The sequence below is a fragment of the Carcharhinus amblyrhynchos genome, chromosome 29 (assembly GCF_965287045.1).
Source record: "Carcharhinus amblyrhynchos chromosome 29, sCarAmb.v2.hapA, whole genome shotgun sequence".
In the NCBI taxonomy this organism is placed as follows: domain Eukaryota; kingdom Metazoa; phylum Chordata; class Chondrichthyes; order Carcharhiniformes; family Carcharhinidae; genus Carcharhinus; species Carcharhinus amblyrhynchos.
Genome location: NC_137352.1, coordinates 4,730,242 through 4,745,848, shown reverse-complemented (window position 1 = coordinate 4,745,848; position 15,607 = coordinate 4,730,242). Strand labels below are relative to the sequence as shown.

Sequence of the window (15,607 nt, the reverse complement as noted above, 5' to 3'; positions counted from 1 at the left end):
TGCAGAATGAGGCCATTTGGTCCATTGGCTATGTATGCACTGACTCACTGAAAGGGCACCCCTCCAGGCCCTCCCCTCCACCTTATCCCATTAACCCAATGCATTTACCATGGCTAATCCACCTAACCCATTCATATTTGGATATGTAGATTCAATATGCTTGCAATGACACCACAGTAGGGTGGGATAGTGTTTCTTATCCTAAATTACAACCTAGGCAAACACAGGCTTTCACTACAGAATGTGAAGTGGGTGCTATGTGCAATAATTTTGGAACTTTGTTCACTGCCTGCTTATTTCCTCAATTAATATTTTTTCCTTAACCAATCTGCTTTCTTTCAGGGGCCTTGGTGAAATAGTCACAGATTACGTACATGGAGAAATTAAGGTGCAGCTAGCCAAGATAGGCCTCCGCATACTGTCAGCTGTCACTTTCGCTGGGCTGTGTTACTTCAATTACCATGACGTGGGGATCTGCAAGGCTGTTGCAATGGTGTGGAGCCTGTAATTCTCTACCTGATCATGATGCCGTCCAATCAACTGAACCATCTCGCTTTATTTTTTAAAAAAACTATATATATATATTTCATTTTTGACAAATCACAATAATTATTTCTTTACAAAGAGCTGAGAAAATGGAAACATTTTTCTGAATGTATCTTATGAAACCTTTGTCTACACTGATTGTAGATGTTGCCTTATGCCATCCAGTCATACCACCAGCCTTGTGCTTAAGCTGCACTTCTCATCTGTGTGTGCGAGTTCCTGTTGCAAAAACTGTCATTTATTTTTAGTGCATATCCAATATTATATCACACAAGCACATAGGTATTAATTTGATTTACACCAAACAAAAATCGTCATTTTATTTGCACCAAATTGTGTTTTTAACCAAGTCATTGCATATTTACAACATAGGAGCAGATCCTGCTGCTGTTTCTGCTACACATGAGGTTTCTCCCACCCTACCAACTCGCATCCTGTCACCATTTCCTTCTGTCCATTCCTCCCTCCTCTCCTGTTTATATAGCTACAGATTTGAATGAGTTTGTTTTCATTGACTTGTTCGTCGGAGCAAGACCCTAGAAACTTCCCTTCTCTTTCCACTGCCCCCAAACTTTGCTCCTGAAATCTGCTCATCATTGGAGAATAAAATCCACAAGTGTCTTTTCATCTTAAAATGAAATGTCTTTAAACAGTAGTATCAGAGTGCTTTGTAAAGCAGTGTGCTGTGCTCTGCTTTTGATAATTTGTAGCTGGAGAAAGGAAGTTTCTTATGGAATGGGAAGGCACCAATCAGCGCATTTAGTTCTGTCTTTGGAGCTGGTGCAAAGTCCGTCCCCCTGTCCCACACAATGGTTTTCACAGGCTCCAGTGTGTAAAGATTTTGGATGCGCCCATATCTCACATTTTGCCGTAGTTTTCAGCACTGATCATTTCAACAAGCCATGAGGAGGGGTATGGAAAGATGCAGTGACCAGCGTGTCTGGTTGTAGCTGTGATATGTGGGATTGCGGGGGGAAGGGGTGCGGGTAGGGGTGAGCTGGGCCGGGTGGTCTCAGTCTGGCAGACAGACCCATTGCAGAACAAAGGGAATTTTAGCAACTGTCTGGCCCAGTGACCTGTTTCATTGTGATATTTGGATGTCAGAAACAGTAAATCCACATCACTAACTTCATTCGCTTTTTGAATTTTTCAACAAAACTGTTTAAAGGAAGTTTACATGATAATTTTGGATTGAATGTTACTTGACTTTTAAATCTTTAATTTACTAATTGTAATCGCTAATTACCTGATAATCTGTGCTGTTTCTGGGAGTTTGCTGTGTGCTGTAACGCCGACACTTTAACAGTGACTGGACTTCAAAGGTATTTAATTGGCCTGTAAAGAATGTCCTGAAGGTTCTGTAAAAATGCAAGTCTTGTCATAGCAAAGCTAAATGGACACAAGACAGAGAATTTGTCTGTCTAGCCCTTTCTCTACTGGAGTTGGGCTTGATTCTGCAATCTTAACACTGATTCTGTAGGCTTTCACAATAGGGACTGGCTGCAAGCCTAAAAGAATGAACCAAAGCGTGGAGGCCCATCTGTCTGTGTTGGGAACTCGAGAGGCAAAAGAGAGACCATCCAATTTTTTTCCAGATCACAATTAAGTGAGTAGAACTGCAGTGTATATTTGTAAATGTTAGTCACTAACAAGGTTTTACTTGCCTGTGATATTTCCCTCATGGTTGGTTCGCCAATTCCCACTCCTTGTCCAGGATCACGTAAGATATGTCTGGTTGAGGGAATTCCCTTCTGGAACTTTCCCACAGTGAGTTAATGAATGTCTTTTGCAGGGGAGAAAGTAAAAACAGTATTTTTTTTTGGTAAAGCATCCAGGAATGTTTGGATTTGGATAATGGATAAGTTTTATTGTTGTGGTTTAGGATCTTTTTGTATGCTTTAATTGGAATATCTTAATTAACCCATGAAATAAAACTCAACACCACTTAAAATTCAAAAGAACATAAGAAATTCAAGGAAATGGTGATTACTGTATAGCCATTTGAGCCTACTCTGTCATTCTGTACAATCACAGCTGCTTTTGCCTCCCCTCTCTCACTTGCTCACAAATCTGAGAGATCAGATATCTACATTCAATGATGGAACATTCTTAATCCACTGGTAGAGAATTCCAAAGATTCACTACTTTCTGCGTGAAGAGATTTAAGGACGGCTCACTAGCTAGCCCTGCAGTCTCCCAGTGCCAGGGACCCAGGTTCCATTCTGGCCTTGAGTGTCAATGTGAGTTTGCATGTTCACTCTGTGTCTACGTGGGTTTCCTCTGGGTGGTCGGGTTTCCTCCCGCAGTCCCAAGATATCCAAGTTAGTGGGATTAGTGGGGTAAATGCATGGTGTTAAGGAAATGAGGTGGGGGTGGGCCTGGGTAAGATGGTCTGTCAGAGAGTTTGTGTAGACTTGATGGGCCGTATGTCTTCCTTCTGCCCTGTAGGGGTTCTGTGATTTCTCAATCTCAGCCCTAAGCAGGCTACCCCTTCTCTTGGTCTTCATATTCTAGATTCCTTACCCAGGGAAAATAACAGCTCTGTCACTGCCCTGTCAGAGTATGGTACACTATCTTTTTCATCCCATTGGAAAGTTCATGGCAGACACTGATGGCTACAGTGAAGAAAACTGGTCAAAAATAAGATTCATTTCTTGAAATTAATAATCTGTTAGATTGTATGCAGCATAAGCAGTCGGTAGAAATAGCAAACTTTGGGTTTCCTCCGGGAGCTCTTGTTTCCTCCCACAGTCCAAGGATGTGCAGGATAGTTGGATTGGTCATGCTAAATTGCCCCTTAGTGTCAGGGGAACTAGCTAGGATAAATGCATCAGGTTAAAGGGATAGAGTCTGGGTGGGATTGTGGTTGGTGCGGACGCGATGGGCCGAACGGCCTCTTTCTGCACTGTCGGATTCTATGATTCATGCTGTAGTGGTTTCAGATGGAATTCCGGCCAATATATTATATTACAGCACCTGAATCCTTTGGTTCGACAACAGTGTCATCAGGATTCACAGTCACTGTGCAAGTATTCCCAACAAGCTGCTGTTGATATATAACCAAATTTGCACAATCTTCTTGAGTTTGGATCATATGCTGCAAAATGGTTTCACCCTAACCTAGCACATAACACAGGTGATAATTGCTCACTGTCTGGGCTGTCATTTCACTGTGCAGTTTATGTCTGAGAGTTTCATGTGGCTATGGGAGAGTAAATTGTGCAGGGTTTGGTTTGGTGAGGCCTGCCTCACAAGCTGAGATTTCAGCACGTACATGACCGATAACAAGGAGCCTCCACAGAGTTGGGAGAGAAAGGAACGTCCCATCTCTGAGGTCACAGTACAATGGATTTGCACTTGTAGGAACATTTTGCCAGCAGCTTTTTACCATGGTGCATATTTTCCTGTCTCCTCCTGTGTAAATGACATGTCAAAAGGCAGATAGAACACATGCTTTTTGAGCAGATCAGTGGATCCCACATGGTCGTGCCTTGCAGAATAACTGGGGGCATTGTGTATAATAAGAAGTGGAATGTTAGATCATGTAATGCACCATGCCTCATTCTGCAGTAACACTGGAGGAGCGGAAGATCCAATATCTGTAAGACCACGAGGTCTATCTCCAGTATCCCCCCCTCAAGGCCTTTTACAAACAAACTGCAGTGGGTTAATTTGATGCCAGTAACTGGCACTCATACTTCAAAAATGTGACCAGTTTGTACTTGTGAGCCACTGAAGTAAAGCAGGTGAATTATAGGTGAAAGCCCAACACCTGTCAATTCACAAAATAATCCAGTGATCTGAGTATATCAATTAGTGGTTAATCCTTAACTGGACTGAATTCATCTTGGCGCAGTCTTGACTATTTCTCTGTGCTGTGGCTCAGATGAATTCCATGCTTATGTCACGATAGAACCAGTGAAGTATTAGCATCCAATATTACCTTTCCTTCAATTGAATATTTCTGCTCCAGGTGTTGTTTTCACAGATGTTGTTGAATTGCAATGTCCTAATTTGATGAGGGAGATGGCTCTATTCGTGGCATGACTGAGGGTGCATGGGCACAAATTAAATGCCATAATGTTTTGTGTACTAACAAGTACAGCTAGTATCTCAACCAGTGTAAATGTATAATATGTTCCTTTAAAAGTTGGCATTTGTTTAAGAACAACTGTTTAAGTTGGTAACATTTAGTAATATATAATTCTCTATATAATTAGCAATCCTAGATACTTAAAATATTGATCAGTCAGTTTCAATGATGGTTATTATGAGAATTTTCTGCATTTAGGCAAGTATTCTTTGTACATAAATTGTAAACTACAACTTTGAATTGTAGTGATGCTCCAGTAAATTTGAAACAGAATAAAACTATGCACCAAAACTATTGGCTTTTGTTCTAGCACAATCACGTCTTGCCTGTGAGATTCTTGAGCCCGTTATTCAGGAAGAGTAACTGTGCTTTCTCATGACCTTCCACATGGTTTTAATCTTCTGAGTGTCTTCTAGGTAGGTTCCCACTGTGGACAAAAGCTACCCCAAACTTCATGTTGGGAATGGGGACCTTTATGCATCGGATAAAATCTAATAAGAAGTCTCACAACATCAGGTTAAAGTCCAATAGGTTTATTTGGTATCACAAGCTTTTGGAGCACTGCTCCTTCATCACCATTTACTTACTGTGCCCACCACAGTCCAATGCCAGCATCTCCACATCATGGATAAAATCTAGTATTGAGAACCATTGTCTGAATTGAACCTAACCCTTCTACCTCGGTGGTCCAGTGGCTTCCAGAACTTAGAACCCAGGAAACTGAAAGAGCCGATATCTTTGGAGTGATGAAAATCAGGAATGCGTAGGAGGCCAGAATTAGACGTGTGCAGAGCTCTGGGAAGCTGGTGGGGTTGGAGCAGATTGCAGGATGACCAATTCTGACATCGCCTAGCAATATGTTAATATTTTGTTTGCCGGTGGGACCTTGTTGTACACATTGTCATTTGTGTTTATTGGGATAAAATGACCAACTTCAAACGTCCTTCACGGTTGTAAAACACTTTGGGGTGTCTGATGGTCATTGAAGATACTATAGAAATGGTTCATTTTACCACGTAGGCCACACATTCTGAAATGAATCTGCAAGAGATAAACCTATAATTTATTTGTAAATGATTCATTGAGGGAAACAGTTCGGTAAGAGTTGATTATTTACATTATGTAAATGGGACCTACTGTTCAAGTCCAAGTTATCATCTGACTCATTCCGGAAACCCTTGAGATGCGTCACCCATCAATCTGCTGAGCATGTAAACGGATATAAAGACGTCATCCTCCTCTGAAATTCAAGCAACTTCTTTTCAGCAGGAATGACAAAGTAGTTAAAAAAATTTTAATGTCTTCACAAACCAGACAGCATTTATGCATTATGTCAATCAGAAATTATTCACCAAGCCACAATTAATTCCAGTCATAGACATGGTCAGTTCAGTACAAAGACGTTAATTGGAGTGCATCTTGGGTCATCTGAGGCCTACATAAATGCATATCACTCAAGAGGACACTTGTCCGCCTGGGAATCAGGCAATGCACATGACAGATCTCAATGAGGTATAAAACTTGGTGACTTTTTGGTTCACTTTCGAATGTCTGACCCAGCAGAATGTTGGTGGGAAGAGAATATTGAAAACACAAGACGTAGAAGTCTTTCTTGAATCCTTTATCTAACCTTGGCTGATGTACAGCATTGAGGAAAGTGTTCCAAATATTGCTCTGCAGGGATTGTTTGTTTATAAAATGCAATTAAATAGTTGAAAAACCAATTGGCCCATGTCTTTTATATTTCATTAACTGCATTTTTCAAATGTGAATCAGAATGCTTTAACTCTCCCTTGTTTCTGAACTTATTGGAGGATTTGACCAGATGTCAGGGCCGAGCCAATTACAGTGCAGAGGTTTTCCAGCTGGTCGGGTAGACAGAGGGTTTTCCATCTTCAATAACCAACCCCATTTTCAGAGGGTGCTGTCCACTGGGTAGAATGGAGCTAAGATTCAGTTTGAATCTATTTCAATCATATCATAAATAGATGTAAGTGACAGATACCACAGAAAATAGAAGCAGGAGGAGGCCATTCAGCCCTTCGAGCCTACTCCACCATTCATTTTGATCATGGCTGATCATCGAATTCAATATCCTGATTCCCCCCTCCCCTCACCCTCATATCCCTTGATCTCTTTAGCCCCAAGAGCGACATCTAATTTCTTGAAATCACACATTATGGCCTCAATGACTTTCTGCAGTAGCAAATTCCACACATTCACCACTCTCTGGCTGAAGAAGTTTCTCCTCATCTCAGTTCTAAAAGGCTTACCCCTTATTGTCAAACTATGATCCCTAGTTCTGGACTCCCCCACCATCACAAACATTCTTTCTGAATCTACCCTGTTTAATCCTGTCAGAATTTTATACGTTTCTGTGAAATCCCCTCTCACTCTTCTAAACTCCAGTGAGTATAATCCTAACCGACTTAGTCTCTCTGCATATGACAGACCTGACGTCCCATGAATCAACCTGGTAAATCTTCATTGTACTCCCTCTGGAGCAAGTATATCCTTCCTCACATAAAGCCATCAAAACTGGACAAGTACCCCAGATGTGGCCTCAAACACCCTGTACAGTTGCAGTAAACATCCTTAAACCCATACATAAACCCAAATCTTCTTCTATGAAGGTCAACATACCATGTGCCTTCTCCACTGCCTACTGTACGTGCACACTTTCAGCGAATGATGCACGAGGACACCAAGGTCTTGGTGAGTTTCCCCCTCTCTCAATTTACACCAATTCAAATAATAATCTGCCTTCCCATATTTACTACTAAAGTGAATCACCTCACATTTATTTACATTATACTGCTTCAGCCATGCCAATGCCTACACACTCAACCTGTACAAATCACACTGAAACATCTTTGCGCCCTCCTCACAGCTCACCCTCCTGCCCAACTTTATATCATCTGCAAATTTGGGATAGTTCTCTCTTCCAAGTAATTACTATAGAATGTGAACAGTTAGGGTCCGAGCACAGATCGCTTTGGAACCCCACTAGTTACTGCCTGTCTATCGGAAAAAGACCCATTTATACCAGCTCTTTGCTTCCTATCTGCTAACCAGCTTTCGATCCATCTCAAGACACTACCCACAATCTCATGTGCTTTAACTTTACATGGTAGTTTGTTATGTGAGAACATAAGAACATAAGAAATAGGAGCAGGAGTAGGCCATCTAGCCCTTCGAGGCTGCCCCGCCATTCAATAAGATCATGGCTGATCTGTCATGGCTCAGTTCCACTTTCCCGCCCTCTCCCCATAACCCTTAATCCCCTCTCTAATCAAAAACCCATCAACCCGCGTCTTAAAAATATTTAGCGAGGCAGCCTCCACTACTTCAACGGGCAGAGAATTCCAGAGATTCACCACCCTTTGAGTGAAGAAGTTCCTCCTCAACTCTGTTCTAAACCGCCCCCCCTTTATCTTGAGGCTGTGCCCCCTAGTCCTACTGTCTTTTTTGAGTGGGAAGAGTCTCTCCACCTCTATCCTATCCATCCCATTCATCATCTTATACGTCTCAATGAGATCTCCCCTCGTTCTTCTAAACTCTAATGAGTACAAGCCTAGTTTATTCAGCCTCTCCTCATAGCTCAAACCCCTCAACTCCGGTATCAGCCTAGTAAACCTCCTCTGCACTCCCTCCAAGGCCAAAATATATTTGCACAGGTGCGGCGCCCAAAACTGCACACAGTACTCCAGCTGCGGCCTCACCAATGCCCTATACAGCTGCAGCAAGACCTCCCTACTTTTATATTCAATCCCCCTCGCTATGAAGGCCAGCATCCCATTCGCCTTCCTGACCACCTGCTGCACCTGCAAGCTGGGTTTTTGCGACTCATGCACAAGGACCCCGAGGTCCCTCTGCACTGTCGCCTGCTGCAGTTTTTTGCCACTTAAGTAATAGTCCTTCCTACCATTCTTCCTACCAAAGTGGACCACCTCGCACTTGCCAACATTAAATTCCATTTGCCATTTCCTGGTCCATTCGCCCAGCCTATCTAGATCCTTCTGCAGACTCTCCACACCCTCCGTTCCCCCAATCTTGGTGTCATCAGCAAATTTCGACACCCTACACTCGGTTCCCTCCTCCAGATCATCTATATAAATGGTAAAAAGCTGAGGCCCCAGCACCGACCCCTGGGGCACTCCACTAGTCACCATCCGCCAATCTGAATAGCACCCGTTGACCCCCACTCTCTGCCTCCTATTTGACAACCAATCCTCTATCCACGCTAACACCCTACCCCCAACTCCATGTCCCTCGACCTTCTGTAATAACCTCTTGTGAGGTACTTTGTCAAACGCCTTCTGAAAATCCAGAAAGACCACATCCACCGGCTCTCCTCTATCCACTGCCCTAGACACATCCTCATAGAACTCCAGTAAATTTGTCAGACACGACTTTCCTTTAATGAAACCGTGCTGCGTCTGCTCTATCAAGCAATTCCCTTCAAGATGCCTCGCAATTTCCTCCTCAATGATGGATTCTAACATTTTACCTACCACAGACGTTAAACTAACCGGCCTATAATTCCCCGCCTTTTGCCTGGCACCCTTCTTAAACAACGGCGTAACATTAGCCGTTTTCCAATCCTCCGGCACTTCCCCGGAATCCAGTGATGTCTGGAAAATAACCACCAAGGCATCCACTATCACCTCCGCCATTTCTTTCAGAACCCTCGGATGCATTCCATCCGGTCCTGGGGACTTGTCCACAATCAGCCCCTCCAGTCTGTCGAGCACCACCTCTCTAGTAACAGTAATGTCATTAAGACCCTCCAGTCCTACCACCTTTCCATCACGAACACCCGGCAAATTATTCACGTCCTCCTCCGTGAAGACAGAAACAAAAAAGTTATTCAATACCTTAGCCATATCCCCATCCCCTACCACTAGGTCCCCTTTTTCATCCTCTAAAGGACCAACGTTCACCCTAGCCAGCCTCTTCCTTTTTATATATTTATAAAAACTCTTGCTATCCTTTTTTATATTAAGCACTAGCCCAGCTTCATAGTTTCTCCTACCCTTCTTTATCAACTTCTTTGTCAATCTTTGTTGACATTTAAACCTCTCCCAATCCTCTTTTCGCCCACTACTCTTAGCTACTCTAAATTCCTCCGCTTTTAATTTAACACTTTCCTTCACCTCCTTCGTTATCCACGGCTTATTACCTCTCCTCCTACGGTCCTTTTTGACCATTGGAATAAATTTCCGCTGAGCACCAAGAAAGATCTCCTTAAAGATCCTCCACTGCTCCTCAGCAGACCCTCCCTCCAATGCGCTCCCCCAGTCAACATTCGCCAATTCTTCTCTCATCCTACTGTACTCCCCTCTATTCAAACAAAGTACGCGTGTCTGGGAACCCACTTTCTCCTCCTCCATCTGCACCAGAAACTCCACCATACAATGATCACTCTCCCCAAGAGGATCCTTCACCGCAAGGTCCCTAATTCCACCTGCCTCATTACATAGCACGAGATCCAAGATAGCTCTCTCCCTCGTCGGCTCCAACACGCACTGTTCCAGGAAACTATCCCGGCAGCATTCCAAGAATTCCTCCTCGAGCCCACCGCGTCCAACATGGGTCGACCAATCAATATGCAGATTGAAATCCCCCATGACCTTGTTGAAATTCTTTTGGAAGTCTAAACCACATCACTTGTTCTCCTTGGTCGACCCTTCAAGCTACATCCTCAAAGAATTCCAATAGATTTGTCAAGCGTGATTTCCCCTTTTTTAAATCCATGTTACACCACTGCTTCCCAAATACTGAGTTATGAAATACTTGATAATGGACTTTAGCAACTTCCTCATTACTGACGTTAGGCTCACTGGTTGATAGTTCTTGGTTTTCTCTCTCCTTCCCTTTTTGAATAGCAGGCTCGCATTAACTATCCAACAATCTATAGGAGCAAGTCCAAAGTCCAAAACATTTTTGAAAATAGCCACCAATGGAGTTACTTTTTCCAGGACCACTTCCTTAAGTACTCTGATGTGGAGTTGCCAGTGTTGGACTGGGGTGGGCACAGTAAGTAGTCTCACAACACCAGGTTAAAATCCAACAGGTTTATTTAGTAACACGAGCTTTCAGAGCGCTGTTCTTTCATCAGGTGATTGGAAGTTGATACACCTCATGATGGAACAGCGCTCCGAAAGCTGTGCTACCAAATAATCTGTTGGACTTTAACGTGGTGTTGTGAGACTACTTAAATACTCTGAGATGAAGATTATCAGGCCCTGGAGATTTATCCACCTTCAATCCCAGCAATTTCACAAAACCATTTGTCTACTAATTTCTTCAGATTGAAGGGAAGCTTCTATTGGGAAAGAATTGAAGTGTTTTGGAACATCACTTTTCAGCATTCACTGCCAAAGCATTAAATATATTCAAGAGGTGGCTGGATATAGCACTTGAGGCGAATGGGATCAAAGGTTATGGGGAGAAAGCAGGATTAGGCTATTGAGTTGGATGATCAGCCATGATCGTAATGAATGGCCGAGCAGACTTGAAGGGCCTCCTCCTGTACCTATCTTCTATGTTCCTATGCAATGTAGCATTTAAAACCTAGTTAGCAGCAGTTTTAAAAGGAGCAGAGTGGATAATTCTCCCAACAGATCAACAAATTGTAATTTGTTCACATCTTTATTCATCATTATCAATTGGGAATGGCATTACCTAGATTGGACAATATGAGTAAGAAGTCTCACAACACCAGGTTAAAGTCCAACAGGTTTATTTGATAGCAAAAGCCATTAGCTTTCGAAGCACTGCTCCTTCGTCAGGTAATTGGGAGTTCTGTTTACAAATAGGGCATATAAAAACACAAACTCAATTTACAAAATAATGGTTGGAATGCGAGTCTTTACAGGTAATCAAGTCTTAAATGTACAGACAATATGAATGGAGAGAGAGTTAAGCACATCTTAAAGAGATGTGTATTGGCTCCAGCCAGGACAGTTAGTGAGATTTTGCAAGCCCAGGCAAGTCGTGGGGGTTACAGATCGTGTGATATGAACCCAATGTCCCAGTTGAGACCATCCTCGTATGCGGAACTTGGCTATCAATACAACCCCAGTCCAACACCGGTATCTCCACAACATTTGGACAATATGATACGTGGTTTAGTAGTCTGCATCGCTTAGGAGATGTGAGTTGGTAAAGGTCAGACTGTGGAGAAGCACATTTTCTTCTAAACTGAATCAGCTGCTGCAACACCAAACCAATTTTCCCTCTGACCCTCAGATTCCCTTGTTTCTGGATTGGACCTTGGGGCCTCTTTGCTGTCTCTCCTTCTCCATACCCGTTACCGACAATCTTTGGAGATACCATTACCTTTCAGTTGGAGTAAAGGTGGGAATTGTAATGGGGAATGATGGGAATAAGCAATGTTGGTACTTGCTCATTGCAGTGGTAGTTGGTGTTAATGTTGCTGGTAAACACAACAACAACTTGCAAATTATATAGCACCTTTTACTTTGCAATACGTTCCAGAGTGCTTCACAAGTGTGTTACATAGAACATAGAATAATACAGCACAGTATAGGCCCTTTGGCCCTCGATGTTGTTCCGAGCTTTATCCAAAACCAAGATCAAGCTATCCCACTCCCCATCATTCTGGTATGCTTCATGTGCCTGCACAAAAACTCCTACAGCTCCTAAAGTGTCTGACTCCACTATCACAGCAGACAGTCTATTCCACACCCCAACCACTCTCTGAGTAAAGAATCTACCTTGGACATCCCTCCTATATCTCCCACCATGCACCTTATAGTTATGCCCCCTAGTAACAGCTACATTCACCTGAGGAAATAGTCTCTGACCATCCACTCTATCAATCCCTCTCATCATCTTATAAACCTCTAGTAAATCACCTCATCCTCCGCTCTAAAGAGAAAAGCCCCAGCTCCCTCAACCTTTCCACATAAGACCTACCCTCCAAACCAGGCAACATCCTGGTAAATCTCCTCCGCACTCTCTCCAATGCTTCCACATACTTTTTATAGTGAGGTGACCAGAGCTGCACACAATATTCCAAATGTGATCTCACCAAGGTCGGATATAGTTGCAGCATAACCCCACGGTGCTTAAACTCAAACCCCCTGTTAATAAACATTAACACACTATAAGTTTTCTTCACGGCTCTATCCACTTGGGCGGCGACCTTCAGAAATCTGTGGATATGAACCACAAGATCTCTCTACTCCTCCACATTCCTCAGGACCCTGCCGTTGACCCTAAATCCGCATTCAAATTTGTCGTACCAAAATGAATCACCTCACACTTATCAGGGTTAAACTCCATCTGCCACTTTGCTGCCCAGCTCTGCATCCTATCAATGTCTCTTTGCAGCCTATAACAGCCCCCCACCTCATCCACTACTCCACCAATCTTGGTGTTATCAGCAAATTTACTGACCCACCCTTCAGCCCCCTCCCTCCAAGTCATTGATAAAAATCACAAATAGCAGAGGACCCAGCACTGATCCCTGTGGTACACTGCTGGTAACTGGCCTGCAGTCTGAAAATTTTCCTTCCACCCCACCCTCTGTATTCTATGAGACTGCCAGTTACTTAGCCAATCGGCCAAACTTCCTTCTATCCCACATCTCCTTACTTTCTTCATGAGCCAACCATGGGGAACCTTATCAAACACCTTACTAAAATCCACGTGTACAACATCAACTGCTCTACCTTTGTTTACACACTTAGTTACCTCCTCAAAGAATTCAATCAAATTTGTGAGGCAAGACTTACCCCTCACAAAACACGTGCTGACTATCCCGGATTAAACTACATCTTTCCAAATGGTCATAAATCCTATCACTCAGGACCCTTTCCATTAACTTAGCGACCACCGAAGTAAGACTAACTGGCCTATAATTACCAGCGTCATTCCTATTTCCTTTCTTGAAAAGAGGAACAAAATTCACCACTCTCCAGTCCTCTAGCATAATCCCCGTGGATGGTGAGGATGCAAAAATCAAAGCTAAAGGCTCTGCAATCTCATCCCTTGCCTCCCAATGTATTCTAGAATGTATCCCATCTGGCCCAAGGGATTTATGGACCCTCAGGTTTTTCAAAATTGCTATTACATCTTCCCTCAGGACATCTACCTCCTCCATCCTATCAGCCTCTATCACGCACTCATCCTCAAAAAGGTGGCCCCTCTCCTTGGTAAACACTGAAGAAAAGTATTCATTCAACGCCTCATCTTTGTCTTCTGACTCCATGCACAAGTTCCCACTACGATCCTTGACTGGCCCTAACCTCACCCTGGCCATTCTTTTATTTCTCACATAACAGTAAAAAGCTTTGGGGTTTTCCTTTATCTGACCTGCCAAGGACTTCTCATGCCCCCTCCTAGCTCTCTTAAGCCCTTTTTTTAACTCATTCCTTGCTACCTTGTAACTCTCAAGCAACCCAGCTGAACCTGTTTTTTCATCCTTACATACGTTTCCTTTTTCCTCTTGGCAAGACATTCAACCTCCTTTGTGAACCATGGTTCCCTCACTCGGCCATTTCCTCCCTGCCTGCCAGGGACATACCTATCAAGGACACGCAGTATTTATTCCTTGAAAAAGCTCCACTTTTCGTTTGTGCCCATACCTGACAGTTTCTGTTCCCATCTTATGCTCCCTAATTCTTGCCTAATCACATCATAATTACCCCTGCCCCAATTATAAACCTTGCCCTGCCGTGTGACTCTATCCCTCTGCATTGCAATAACGAAGGACACCAAATTGTGGTCACTATCTCCAAAGTTCTCTCCCACAAACAAATCTAACACTTGGCCCCGTTCATTACTCAGTACCAAGTCCAATGTGGCCCCACCTCTTGTCGGCTTATCCACATATTGTGTCAGGAAACCCTCCTGCACATACTGTACAAAAACTGCCTCATCCAAACTATTTGACCTATAAAGGTTCCAATCAATGTTTGGAAAGTTAAAGTCACTCATGCTAACTACCCTGTGACCTCCACACCTATCCATAATCTGCTTTGCCATTTCCTTCTCCACATCTCTATTACTATTTGGGGGCCAAAGAAAACTCCTAACAACGTGACGAATCCTTTCCTATTTCTAACTTCAGCCCATATTACCTCAGCAGGCAGACTACCCTCGAAATGCCTTTCAGCAGCCATTAAACGATCCTTGATTAACAATGCTGCTCCTCCACCTCTTTCACTGCCTTCCCTACTCTTACTGAAACACCTATAACCCGGAACTGCCAACAACCATTCCTGTCCCTGTTCTAACCATGTCTCTATAATGGCCACAACATCATAGTCCCAAGTACCAATCCACGCCCCAAGATGACCTACCTTATTCCTGAAATACCAATTAGAATTTGCTACCAAGCTAAAGAAGAAGCTTGCTGAAATAAATGAACAAATCCTGGCAAAAGCAGTGGGTTCTAAAGAATGCCTTAAAGAAGACCATAAGATAAAGGAGCGGAATTAGGTGATCAAGGCAGAGAGATCATGGGAGGCAATTCGAGAGCTTCGGAAGTAGGCAGCTTGAGCATCAGTGGTGGAAAGGTTAAATTTAGGGATGCACAGGAGACTAGAATCAAAGGAGTGTAGAGATCTCAGAGGCTTGTGGGGTTGGGAGTAGATTACAGAGACAGGGAGGGAGCAAGGCCATGGATGGATTTGAAAGTTAGGATCGTCATTTGAGAATATAGGCATTTCTGCATCTGAAGCTGTCTAGTAAGGAAAAATTATATTCAGCCATATCAAAGTGAATAAGTCAATTGGTAATTCTCCTCATTGCTGTTTGCTGCTACGTAACACCAGTGATTGCATTCAAAATAGTCAATTGTTAGTGAATGAATGGTGTGTTGCTTTTCAGCGATGTATTAAGACTCTACAGAAATATCAGGGCTTTTTACTACACCAAGGTACAATGTTGACAGAAATTATTTGAAAGGTCAGTTGATCTTGGCAACTGTTCCAA

General features: G+C 43.1%; 1 protein-coding gene across 1 annotated transcript in view; it reads left to right on the top strand.

Moving 5' to 3' along the window:
• Positions 1-4,954, top strand: part of sdhdb (succinate dehydrogenase complex, subunit D, integral membrane protein b) — a 31,982-nt gene extending 27,028 nt beyond the window's left edge. Inside the window, exon 4 of the mRNA XM_080214686.1 lies at positions 343-4,954. Coding sequence (XP_080070812.1) covers positions 343-508 — 166 coding nt within the window. The 3' untranslated portion in view covers positions 509-4,954. The remainder of the gene's footprint in view (positions 1-342) is intronic.
• The last annotated feature ends 10,653 nt before the right edge of the window (positions 4,955-15,607 follow it).